The 14,001-nt window shown below is 36.9% G+C and overlaps 1 protein-coding gene across 1 annotated transcript; it reads right to left on the bottom strand.

Annotated features, from left to right (window-relative positions):
- Positions 1-458: 458 nt before the first annotated feature.
- LOC104099874 (T-complex protein 1 subunit gamma) lies at positions 459-10,567 on the bottom strand. Its single transcript, XM_009607004.4, has 13 exons — positions 10,367-10,567; positions 10,058-10,119; positions 9,760-9,832; positions 9,548-9,615; positions 9,296-9,365; positions 4,305-4,373; positions 4,159-4,230; positions 3,275-3,348; positions 1,830-2,492; positions 1,623-1,748; positions 1,377-1,481; positions 1,220-1,294; positions 459-976 (listed from the first exon to the last, which is right to left on the bottom strand). The coding sequence occupies exons 1-13, from the start codon at positions 10,389-10,391 to the stop codon at positions 785-787; spliced, it is 1,674 nt and encodes a 557-aa protein (XP_009605299.1). The 5' UTR covers positions 10,392-10,567; the 3' UTR covers positions 459-784.
- Positions 10,568-14,001: the final 3,434 nt, after the last annotated feature.

The following is a 14,001-nucleotide window of genomic DNA, read 5'->3' as shown; positions in this document are numbered from 1 at the left end:
AGGCTTTTCTTTTTTTACATTAATAGTATCACCATTGTGATGCGAGGTTAGACATTGACCTCAGCCTGTATATTAAAGAACACAAAAAAGAGTAGTTCTTTACCTGAGGAGTTGCCAGAAAACTAGGCTAACCAACTCAATAAAAATATGTGGAGAACAAAACAGGGAAATACATAAAAGCTCAAACGGAAAAGTTTGTGCGGATCAAATATTCCATCACCAAAAGATGTGGCTAAACGTTGAAGGAATTTTTGGTAGTCCTAATTCTGAAATTTTACAAGTTGAATTTTGTCATTCTTCAAAGTGCTACCCCCATAAAGAAGGTAGAAGTCTTCCTACGTAAACTCCAGTACAATTTACTACTAGCCTTTAGCATTTATCCAGATTGCTTTACAAGTAACTTGAACGTTAAAGCAAATGCAATCCAATTAAAAGGATTCTGGAGAATCATAATGGACTTCAGGAAAGACAACGATTAATTCATCAAACATTCAATCTCAAGAAAACTACTAGTCAGGAGTGACAATTTGCCCTTGCAATATCAAACATAATATACATCCAACAATCAAAATAGATCTAATTCAACTACAACGTAAGCAAATGATTACTATTCGCTGACAACTGTGTGCATTCAGAACCGCAGAAGTCGCACCTTAAGGGCAAAACTTTTGAAAAAAACAGCATTGATTAGCATTAAAGAACATGCGAACAGATGCACATATCAAAATGGTTTTTCAGCTGCAGTCTGGGCTCGGGAAGTAATTCCGTGCACTCATTAGATATCTCATTCAGGAATTAGCTGGTCATTGTCTGCGTCATCTTCGCCCTCAACTTTTGGCTTAGATGGACCTTGGCTTGCTCCAGGGGCCTGTTTCTTCTTGATCCCACTTACAATATCATCAATTCTCAGGAGTAAGCAAGCAGCTTCAATGGCAGTTTTGAAAGCCTGCGCTTTCACGGTGTAGGAATCCCATATCTGGAATTTTAATGTTTCTTGAATTAATAGAAGTGGTGAAGTTTATCATTATCAGTCAAAGGTCAAAAAAGTGATAAAACACACTTAGGATGCTGCAAAGATGACAGGAACTCATCAAAACTCGGTATAGTTTCCGTGATGACAGAAGCTTTTCCTTTTTGTTTGTTAGTTTCTTCTTTTTTCTTTTGGAGGAGCAGCGGTTAAAGGTGTTTGCAATGGTGTTTGAGGAATTTAATATCATACCTTCTGCTCTTTCATATCAGCAATCTCACCAGTATTCCCATCTATGCCTATCCATGCATTCTCACCATTTGCATGCTATAGTAATACGAAATGAGTTAGATGAAATGCAAGCAAATGCTAAAGTAGCAATTCCACCTCAATAATATAAATCTTTCACCTTTCCTTGGAGCGCCGTCATTGTACGAATAACATTCACACCACAGTTCTGAGACAACGTACGTGGAATAGCTTCAAACGCTATTGCAGCAGCTTCATAAGGCCACTGAAATTTGAGAATTTAAGGGCAACCAATTTAGCATCCTCACTTTAGCCTTTTCAATTTCCATAAAGCGTCATTGTACACGCTATATTCATGAATTGATTTCATAATAAAAGTTGCTATAAGTTGAAGTACATAGTTTACCTTTTCAATGCCTTCAATAGATGAACTTTTCTGCTTCAACATAGCAGATACAGTCAACTCTGTTGCACCACCACCAGGAACTAGTTTAGGATTCTTGATGATGTTCCTAGCGACAGACATTGCATCCTGTAAAAAGAAGCATATAGAACAGCTCAAGATAATGCATTTTGTGTAAAAGCTACTCGGCTATACAATTTTAGGAAATACCTGTAGGTTTCTTTCTACTTCATTCAGTAGATCTTTACTGGCACCCCTTAGGAGGACTGTACATGCTTTTGGATCCTTGCAATCAACAATGAAAGTGAAGAATTCATCGCCAATTTTTTTCACCTCAAAGAGACCAGCACCAGTACCAACATCAGATTCCTGCAACTCATCAGGTCTATTGACAATAACTGCCCCACAAGCTTTGGCAATTCTATTGTTGTCAGTCTTCCTTAGCCTTCTGATTGCACTGACACCAGCCTTGCTCAGATAATGGCATGCCAGGTCACTAAGTCCTTTTTCAGTAATAACAACATCTGGTTTGAACTTCAATATCTGTGCACACATGTTCTCAATGTACTCTTCTTCCATCTTCAATAAGACATTCCAATCTTCCTCTCTAAGCAACTCTGCATTGGTTTGGTTCTCGCCTTTTTTGTACTCCAAAGGAGAATCAAGAAGAATGATGCGAGGATTCACAATCTTTCTTCTCATTTTGCCAGGGGCAACTACATCTTTGTTCATCATAACTCCTTTAAGCACTGTTGAGTCTTCCAACTGCCCACCAGGTACCTTCTCCACCTTAATGTACTTCTTGATGTCCACCTCACGCAACCCTTGTCCAACTTCCACACCAACAATTGTTGTGGCATCAATTGCCAAATCCTGAGATAGATAAAAAGAATCAGCCCAGAAATAGATAAAAAGAATCAGCCCAGAAATCATCTGAATAAAAATATATGCGTCATTTCATCATAATCTACTTTTAAGACTTCTATAAATGTGAATCCTATATTCCTCCTCAAGTTGCAAATAGTACTTTAATAATCATCAAATTCACATATTAAGTAATCAAAAGCATATATGGCTGTAAAAATATAACTAACAAAGGCCTTCACGGTCAACTAGTAAGTAACAATTGTCTGCTAGATGTACATTTAGGCAGGTAAGGTGGTTTGGAAAGCCCTATTGGAAAAAGAAGTATCAAAGAATGAGCATGCTTCTTGGAGATTTCCTAACTGAATTAAGCATATTACATCGCTTCAATATAAGTGGATGCACATTATTCATAGGTAAACCTAACATGCAACAACTTATTCTTGTATATTTTGGTGGTTATCAATAATAAGACAGAAGAAACCCAATAACACTCGATTGCAAACAGTCAAGGCTCATGAACTGATGCAAAGCTACAGCAAGTCTTGGAGGACACCGAAAGAGCCTCTTTGGCCAATATAATACAGTTTCTTGCAGAACACTTAAAGTCTTAAATCAATGGAATCCATGATGAAAAACAAGTTCAACTGAAAAATCCTCAGTTCTAAACAAGATAGCTTACAGAATACTCAACACCAGATTCCGCACTTGATATAGATTTTTTAATTATTTCTTTTCGGTTTATTTTTTGGCAAAAAAGAGTAGGTAAATGCAATCAAACTACTACTTACTGCAATCAAATCCCCAAATTGACTAGTAAACTTTGTGCCAATGCAGCTTTTCACCAGCCCCAACATTGTTGCACCTATCACAATTTGAACATATTGTGAGTAATAATGCATATCATAGAGCATATTCAAAGAAATTATGAATGAGCTTCAATAACACCATAGAGACCCTTGCCTAGGATTTTAACTTGCACTTCCCTTTTCTTTCAGATACATGAGCAAAAATACTATACACTTGGACAAAGAGAATAATCTGATGCATAAAATGATTGTGAAGTCTCCAAAAGTTTACTCATACCCGATTAAACAGAACCATTTCACAAAAAAATGATTTTCATTGACAATGGCAAGTAGATCAGATGATAATGCCCCTTATTAACAGCAAAACTTCTAACTTCTCAAGCCACTGTAACTATGCACTTGTGCCCACATATTATCAATAGAATTTCAAAGGAAACAACCGACTCAGATTCCATTTCTAAGACAAAGTTCTAGCACCCAAAAATAACCAGGATTTGGCTGAAAGCAACACTCTGCAAACACTCTGCAGTACTGCATAGTTACAGTGGGAACTGCAGAGTGTTGCAAACACTCTGCAGTACTGCAGAGTGTTGCAGAGCAAAGTACTGCAGAGTGTTGCTAATAATCAGCCAAAGCAACACTCTGCAAACAAATAACCAAAAATGCTGAAAGTTTCAGATTATTAAAGAAGCCATTAAACATCACTCGGGCATTCATATAACCTCCTCCCTCCCACCTCCCAAAAGAAAAACTTTACATGACTCCAAATATGACATACTAAAAAACAGATTTAAAAAAAAGACTAAAAAGAAGATGTACTCCCTATAAAGCTGACAAAGAACCAATAGAAGGGTTCAGAAACCTACGGTCCTTGACATCAATGGTCATTGCAATCTTGTCAAGCACAGCAATTGCATCCTCCAGCGCTTTACCATAAGCTGCTAACAGGAGTGCTAATTAAAATCAGGAATTATGGGACATGAGACAAAAGTATTTAGAAGACATACTCTACCTCGACATATCACAGTAGGATGATACTTCTTGTCAATAAAAGCTTCCGCAACATGGAGCATCTCGCCAGCTTCAACCATATTGGAAAAATATAAAAAAATGTTAAAAATCAGAAAAAGTGAAAGCACTTATTTGGTTAGAACTGTAATCCATTATTTTATCAACATCATACAGGCCCTGAAACCTAGTAATTATGTATAATTATCAGCTAATATGGGAAATCTAAGGTAAAATTCAAGAATAAATCCATACAACATATACCCCCAACAAAGTGAAGTCCATGCTAAATATGGTAATTCAATATTTGGGTAAAAAGAAAAGCGATAAATATGAAGCTTATTAGTTCAGCTAATTGGATTTCATTGTTTAAAAACCTTGCACTCTATTAGGCTTAAGGGAGATTAGGAGAGAAAACTAACTTATCAATTTCTCTACCTCTCCTGTTAGATTGTTTGGTATAACTCGAACAAACCAAATGATATTAACCTCCCCCTTATGGTCCAACATTGGAGGGGTTAGAATATTTGATGAGGGGTTCCCACCCTTTCACCTCAAGTTTCTTCAATTATGCCCTAATAAAACCAACCAAACGACTATGAGCACGTCAAGTATCAACTTCAGGACAAGGTAACAAGTGAAGTGATGGTTGATTCGTTGATTGATTTCCATACGCGTTGACCTCATCGCTTGAGATTCTATAATGTCTCAATCTTTTATTCTGTATTATCCTCCTTTGCTTTGTGTTTCTAATTATCCGATGATGATATAGTATTGATTGATGAGACGTGAGGCGGTGTTTGAAGACAGATCCTAGAGTCTAAAAGTTTCAAGTGAGCATGACTAAGACAGAATACTTGGAGTGCAAGTTCAGAGACGTGACGGTGGAAGACATGGACGTGAGGCTTGATTCACAAGTCATCCCCAATAGAGAAAGTTTCAAGTATTTCGGGTCAGTTATCCAAGGGAATGGGGAGATTGATGAGGATGTCACACACCGTATAGGGGCGGGGTGGATGAAATGGAGGTTAGCAACCGGTGTCTTGTGTCACAAAAATGTGCCACCAAAACTTAAAGGTAAGTTCTACAGAGTATTGGTTAGACTGATTATGTTGTATAGGACAAAGTATTGGCCAGTCAAAAACTCTCATAACCAGAAGATAAAAGTAACAGAAATGAGGATGTTGAGATGGATGTACAAGCACTCTAGGTTGGATAAGATCAAGAATGAAGATATTCAGGTGAAGGTGACGGTGACCCCCTGATGCAAGATCATGAAGGTCAAGAATCCAAGAAATTCAAGAAGTCCAAGAATCCATTCAAAATTAGAATTTCTTTTCCATAAAGATTAGGATTTCTTATTTCTTATTTCTTGTTTCCTAGTAATTTGATTCTTGTTTTAGTGGGATTATATTTATAGTTCTAGTCAAACTAGGATTGTTAGTTGGTAGTCCATTCCTACTAGAATTATTTTTCCTATTTTAGTTAGGATAGGTTTTCTTAGCCTTACTTATTCTTATTCTAGTTTAATTCGGATTAGTTTTCCTTAACCTTATCAATTTTACTCATTGCAAGGCCGATTTAAAGGGCTCAATATGCTAAAAATAAACATGGGTGATTAGTTTTTCTAAGCTCTTACTTCAAAAACGTGATTTACTTTATGTTTCATTGTACTTCCTTTATTCAACGCTTTTTGCAATCTTGCGGGATTGAAGAACATGTGAGGGGTTTCTTTTTATCTTACAGTCTTCTAACGTGAGTTTGAAGAACGCTTTCTCGCTAATTTTGTGAAAAACTTTAGCGGGTTGCTTTTGTTGTTCTCTCTTCTTTGTGCTTGAGCAGTGCAAATTTGGTATCAGAGCGCAAGTTCCAGGTTCGAATTCTTGATTTGCTACCTTTTTCATCGTGTCACCAAACAAGAAATAGCAAGTTCGAGATCCTCTTCAATGGATCTTCAATTAAAATTCAGAAATTAAGAACTACAGTCCTTGAACGAGACAATAAAAAAATTAAAATGCAGCTACATAGCTTGGCGGAATCAATGAGGCATCTTACTGAATTGGTTGAAGGTTTGGTGCTTCAGAAAAACCAGCTACCAAATCCACCACAGCGCCTACAACCTCCACCGCCACATAACATACCAGTGTTTACCACCACGTCTACCACTTTTATATCCATCAATACAACCATGTAGAGCAAGATATATTGAGCATGATGAAGAGGTTGAATCTGACCTAGGCATAAGAGTACCAAGGCACCATGCCGAATATGATAAATTTTTGAATAATCAAGGGAGTGAAGAGGACGAAACGGATGAAGACCATTATCAAAGAGATGAAAAACATGCATTCCAAAACTTGAGGAATTACCACCAAAGTTTTATGACGATCCATTGGATTATCCAACTATTTGTGTCGTTGACTTTTCGCCTTTCATAGATGCTCAACACAATATTGACTTGATTGTTAACTCTATCATCCCAAACAAGTCTGCATATTGCGTTAATCCTAAAGTCCATAAGAATGCATGAACAAGAGGAAGGATTACCTATAAAGGAGTGGATAATGGAGAGTTTGAGTCCATATATTGGAGAAACAAGATGTCTTAACATCATAAATATATATTGCTATCATCAAAGGAATTGTTGGTGTATAAGCGATGCAATTGATGCATTCCAAAGAAGAGCGTTGATAAGCTAGACATAGGGTTGGTTAAATTCAATGAAGTTCTAATACCAATAACTTCATATCATAAGTTGAAGTAAGATAGTCTACATAGAAAGATTACATGGAGAAGACTATGTAGAAAATTGAAACTTATAAAGTGGGATTTAGTTCGACCACATGCTAAGTTTGCTTACAACGTGAAAAAGCTCAACGATAAACTAGCAAAATGTAACTTTTAAAACCTGGTGAGTATTGGGTCCCCATTTTTTTTTTTCACCTTGGGTCTCCATTCTTACTATAAAAAATCTTGCGCCATCTATCGAAGTTGTACCGGGGGAAGAATGATTCAAGATCAAGAAGGTCAAGAATCCAAGAAATTCAAGAAGTCCAAGAATCCATTCAAGATTAGAATTTCTTTTCCATAAAGATTAGGATTTCTTATTTCTTGTTTCCTAGTAATTTATTCTTGTTTTAGTAGGATTATATTTATAATTCTAGTCAAACTAGGATTGTTAGTTAGTAGTCCATTCCTACTAGAATTCTTTTTCCTATTTTAGTTAGGATAGGTTTTCTTAGCCTTATTCTTATTCTAGTTTAATTAGGATTAGTTTTCCTTAACCTTATCAATTTTACTCATTATAAGGCTTATTTAAAGGGGCTCAACATGCTGAAAATAAACATGGGTGATTAGTTTTTCTAAGCTTTTGCTTCAAAAACGTGATTTACTTTTTGTTTCATTGTTCTTCCTTTATTCAACGCTTCTTGCAATCTTGCGGGATTGAAGAACGTGTGAGTGAGGTTTCTTTTCATCTTACATTCTTTTAACGTGAGTTTGAAAAACGCTTTCGCTACTTTTGTGAAAAACTTCAGCGGAATGTTTTTGTTTTTCTCTCTTATTTGTGCTTGAGAGGGGCAAAACTTTGAAAGTACATCACCCTCATGGAGGTCAAGATGCGGGAAGCAAGACTTAGATGGTTCGGGCATGTGAAAAGAAGAAGCTTAAATGTCCGAGTTAGGAGGTGTGAGCGGTTGGCTTGGGTGGGTATGAGGAGAGGTAGAGGACAATCTAAGAAATATTGAAGAGAGGTAATCAGGCAGGATATAGCAAGACTTCAGCTTGCCAAGGACATGGCCCTTGATAGGATGGTGTGGAGGTCGAAAATTAGGGTACGAGGTTAGTAGGTAGTCGAGCATTTTTCTGTTCCATACCCAATTTTTAGGGCTAGTCTGATAGTGTCTTGTTCAGTTGTTCTTAGATTACTAGTATTGCTTTCTCCCATCTATTTTACTGGCTCTTAGATTGTTGGTATTATCTTCCTGGCCTTTGTTGTTGTTGCTCGTTTCTACTGTTCTCTTATCTTCCAGAGCCGAGGGTATATCGGAAATAGCCTCTCTACCTCCCAAGGGTAAGGATAAGGTCTGCGTACACACTACCCTTCCCAGACCCACTAGTGGGACTCCACAGGCAGGGGCGAAGCTACCTGAAACCAAGGGTGGTCAACTGACCACCCTTCGCCGGAAAATTATACTCCGTATAAGGTAAAATATTACTTGTTATTGATTAAAAATAGGCTTTGAACACCCTTACATAGCCCACTGGCAAAAGTTTGAACACCCTTGTTGAATTTTCTGGCTTCGCCACTGTCCACAGGGTTTATTGTTGTTGCTTTATGTTTCTAATGTTCCCAAGTTCTCACTTGACGGATTTGCTTTTCTTTCTCCAATATTTCCTTCTTCCCAAATTCCTTGTTCATCAAAGCCTTCCAACATCATCTCACCATCTACTCACTCGGCAAAAGACACATCACCAGGCATCATTTCCAATACCCCCATTATCACAACCATGTTCTAAATATTTCAAAGAAATTGCAAATATTTAGATTCAGAAGGGATTAAAAACACACTTTTCTTCAAGGTTACTTTTTGGCGCAGACAGGCATGTACTCGAGTTCTGATGCATTCATTTTTTATTTCGTTTCGTAAATTTCATTTTAGTTCCAAATACTAGAATTTAACAAGAGAAAATCACTGGGATAAGTTTAAAATGGAACAAAGAAAGAAGCCAAAACCAGACACGCACATACACTTATAATTGTGTTTGTGTATATGTGTGTATGTGAGTGTACATATGTATATATTTATATGTATATGTAAGGAGCAAATCCACTTGCATCGTATATCCAACACAATTGGACTCCATAATCACTTAGAAGAATGATACTAAGAATGTAGGTAATTCATGTGGAGACATGATAAGCAAACAAACTGCATGTCAGCAATTTAGTGATAAAACAAACAATTGAAAGGACAAAAACTAAATCAAACATACCTAGGACAATGACTGATGTAGTTCCATCTCCTACTTCTTCATCTTGGGTACGGCTTAGTTCAATCATGGACTGCAGCATCCCAGAGACATACAGGTCATGAACGGGGGAAAAGGAAAGATAGTATCCAACTGAGTGATCGACGCAATTCAAAAAGCAATTGGCAAATGGTATACTGTTAATATGCAAAACCAACATCCCTGAGCCAAAAAAAGGAACGTAGAAGAACACACACACACACACAGAGACTATACCTTTGCAGCAGGGTGTGCAAGATCTAACTCACGAAGAATTGCATTTCCATCATTGGTTACTACAATTCCTGTACATAACAGAAGGGGAAAAAGAGTAAACTCAACATCAAGTACTATATGGAGAAACAGCATGAGCAAGTCATATGCATAGGAAAAGATTCTGATGCAATACTCTTTTTATGAAAAAATTAACATATCAAAGACCAATATACCTCCAGCAGCATCAAGCAGCATTTTCAACATGGATCGTGGACCCAAAGTGGTACGAATAATATCGGCAACTGCCTGGCAGACAAAAGTGAAAGACAAAGAGAATCAACTTGGATGAGCAATTTTACAAACAAGATAATTGCATATGTCCCACAAGTAGACACACATTAATATGACTCAATAAGCACACCTCCACCCTCTCCAAATGGGCAACTTAATACCAATCATTTCATAAACTAACAACGCTTTGGCTTTTCATTCAACGTAAATATAGACCACAGAAACACGCATTAATCTTACCTTGGCAGCTTGAATGTTGGCACGCTGTACCTTGCCACCTTGTTCACGCTTCATAGAATCCTCTGCTTAAAACAAACCATCATAAGAACCATTATAACGAAATAGGATCTTCCAAAAAAGTAAACATTAACAAAAACAAAAATCCAAAACGACAAAGACGGCGATCTTTAACAGAAACCCATTACAACATCATATTTAAGCAAAACCCAGAAAAACCAAACAGTCGTTTTTAGCCAAAAAAGGAAAAAGATCGATCTTGTACAACAAAGCCCAAGCCATTAAAATAGAAACAGAGAAAAGGGGACTTACGGAGAACGAGAACTGGGGCATGCATTTTGTCGATTTGATAGTGCCGAACAATGGAGAAGTTAAAAAAGGGGAGCAGCAGAGGGAGCGCCAAGAAGAGGAAGAGGGTTTTTAAAAAGCGAAGGGAAGAGATTCGATTTTAGAGTTAAGAGACTACTATGCTTTCTGCGGTTCTTTTGTCGGTAAGTAGTGTGGGAAACCCTCGAAGGGTTTGGGCTCGGAAGTGTTAACTTCTGGTCATGCCTCCAAAATGAGAAAGTAAGGCTGTTAAGTGGGCCGGGTAAGCCCGGGTTCCGTCCCGTCCCATTCTGGATTCGGTCCCCATCTGACCTGATCCTACGGTACCTGTAGGTAAGGCTGTCAAGTAGGCCGGTTTATGATCGGGATCGGTCCAGGACCGCGGCCAATATGGGTAGTGGGTTTATACGGCCCTAACCGTTTAAGACCGGGATCGGGGTAGGTGGGCTGGTCTTTTGCGCGAGGCCCGCAAGACCGGACCGTTTGGGATCGGGACCGGACCGGTCCTAGCGGGCCTAAACGGTCCCAACGGCTCCAAATTTTAAAAAGAAAAATCTGCCCGTTGGAGCATTTAAAATGTAATCGTTTTCTCTGCCAAAATAGCCGTTGGCTATTTATAAAATAGTCATTTAACCTCCCCAACTTTATTTTAACCCCAAACTTTTTATAATTATACTTTTTCCCTATTTTCAACTACAAATACCTCCTCATTCTTTCATTTTTCTCACAAAATTATCAATCTCTCTCTAATTTTCTTCTATAATTGCTTACTTTATTGTTACAATTTGTGCAAAATTGTGAAGTTGGTGAATTGAAATCTTCAACTCTTCAAGTCTTCAACGATAATTAATTTTCAACAAGTTGTTCATCAATTCAGTAAACTCGTTCCAGCTCTTAAGTTTTAATATTATAGTTTTGTTTGTTTTATTTACTTTGTATTGCTTGATTAATTAAGATGGCTTATTCCTTAGAAACAATGTTTAGTAAAAATAAGAAAAAATCCAAGAGTGGTGAATCTAGTGGCCAATCTGTTCCTCCTCCACTTCCACCGGCTCCCCGACCCAAATCTGTTACTTGCCCTACATCTCTTATTCTTGATAGCGATAATAGTTTATTACAATTTACCGAGAGTCAATTTTGCCATAATATTGCACCCGGTGAACAATTAAACCATGAATATATGAATGCTCTTTATGGTAATCCAACTATTGATGAAAATGATGATGAAGAAATAGATTTTGATGAAACGCAACCGAATGACGATACACCCACTAGTCCTGCTCCTGAAGTTAACCCAACTAATAATAATCCAAATGATGCCCCGTCTGACCCTCCTGTTACTGTCCCTACTTTTTCTAGACAACCTTCTAAACGGGCAGAAACATCTGTTGTTTGGCCATTTTTTACTCAACTAAGAGAAAAAAATAGGGCTAAGTGTAAAACTTGTGGCAAAGAGTTAGTTTTTAAATATGTTGGAAGTCGGGGGAGAGGGGGTGACGGAAAGTTTGACTAGATACATATTGCTCAACCCTCAAGATAAAGCTAGATATTTTTGTATGAAAGTTTTGGCCGAGGGGACAAGTGCACCTAGTCATGCTGACCTTAGTACCGGGTCAAATCAATTTCAACCGGGAATTAACACTGTTACCGGTGGTAGTTTATATTATGATCCAAAAAAAGATCGAGAAGAATTGGCAAAAATGGTTACTGTTATGTGCTTACCCTATAGTTTTCCTTCTAACCCTCACTTTGTGCATTATATTAGAAAAGTTTATAATCCTACTTATAAAGGTTTTTCTCGCACAACCATAAAGAGCGATATTTATAAATATAAACATGAATATGAATAATATTTGCGCTATTTATTTATTCATATAAATTGTCGTGTTGCTATTACAACTGATATTGGTAGAAGTGGTAATGACTGTGATTACATTACTGTTACCAGTCATTGGATTGATGAGGATTGGATAATGCAAAAGCACATTATTGCTTATAGAATAATTAATTCACGTCACACAGGGCAGTTTATTTCTAGCACGGTTACGAATATTTATAAATATTTTTGCATTAGTAATAAAATAATGTCAGTTTCAATGGATAATGCTACTAGTAACACAAATGTTGTAGCATTGCTTACCACTACACTAAGTCCTGCATTTAGTAACATTTTTCATGTTAGATGTATTTGTCATATTTATCATTTAATTGTGGGTGATGGTATACGAATTTTAAATGCTGAAATTGAAAAGGTTAAAATGGCTCTTAATTGGCTTTTTTATTCAAACCGTAGAAGTAGACTTAGAGAATATTTTAAAAGATGCGATGAATTTGGCATAAGAGAAAGAAAGGTTCCTAAACCTTGTCCAGCTAGATGGAATTACATGTATGAAAGTTTAGTTATTGCATATGAATATAGAAACCCCATAAACCCAACGTTTAATGCTTATGTAAGTGATGATGATGAGCACCTTACAAATGCGGATTGGGTTAATGTTAAAATGCTTGTAGATTTTTTAGAAAAATTTCATATTGCTACAAATGAATTTTCTGGGCAATATTATCCTACTATTTCTAACTGTTTAGTTTATATTGCAGAACTTGCAAATTTGTTTGATCATTTTTAAGAGGGTGGGGAAATTTATCAACTTGCTATTGATTCTATGAGAAAATAGTTTAAAAAATATTTTTTCCGTATTTCCTCTATTTATGGTGTTGATGCATTGTTAAATCCTACTATGAAATTATGAGGTCCTCAATTTTGGTATGAAACTGTTTATAATGGTTTAGCACTTGAAGATGAGGAGTTATCTAAACTACAGGCTGTAGGGGAATGGGAGGGGAGTAGGTGGGGTCGAGAAGGGGATGGGATTAGGTGTTGGTCCCGTTAGGAATGACCTGGCCGGTCTGCTAAAATTCCGGTCCGGACCAATCCCATCACATATATAAGTTCAATCTGGAGAGAAGAGGGGAGAGAAGAGAGAAAAAAGGAAAAGGGCGTAACTAAATCCCTTGATTGAAGGTACTAATAATGGATTAGAAGCCTTTTAAGGTGGAATGTATATAATTTGTAAGTAATCCTTGTTTAGGACGGGTAATATACAAAATTAAAATAATTTTGGTAAATAAGTTTCAAATATTGTATAGGAACGAAAAAATTCCTTTGCAATTTAGCCATTGGGCGACAACCCTAAACGGCCAAAATTGGCTTCCAACCCACCAAAACACCCCTTATCCCCATAATTTATTCTTAATCTCCAAGTTTATAAAATTATACTTTAGCCTAATTCTAAATTATAAATACCTCTTCATCATCTTTAGTTTTTCACGCAAAACTTTTCATTATCTCTTTAACCTCACTTTCTTTCTTTCTAAAATTGCTATCGTGCATTAAAGTATTGACGTTAGTTTTGCTAATTTGCTAATTGAAGTGTTGAATTTATATCATAATTATTATCAAGTTTTTAGAAATTGGGAGTGAAGTTGGCCAATAGTTCTTATCCAATTATTGAAAATTGAGAGTAAAGTTGGCAACTAGTTTAAGGTCGATTGAGCAAGTTTCAACAACCTTACTTATACGTCAGTATTTAAGTCAGCGTTTGGTACATTCGTTCCATCTC

This window comes from Nicotiana tomentosiformis, chromosome 6 (genome assembly GCF_000390325.3).
Source record: "Nicotiana tomentosiformis chromosome 6, ASM39032v3, whole genome shotgun sequence".
In the NCBI taxonomy this organism is placed as follows: domain Eukaryota; kingdom Viridiplantae; phylum Streptophyta; class Magnoliopsida; order Solanales; family Solanaceae; genus Nicotiana; species Nicotiana tomentosiformis.
This window is presented reverse-complemented; position numbering and strand designations above follow the sequence as displayed.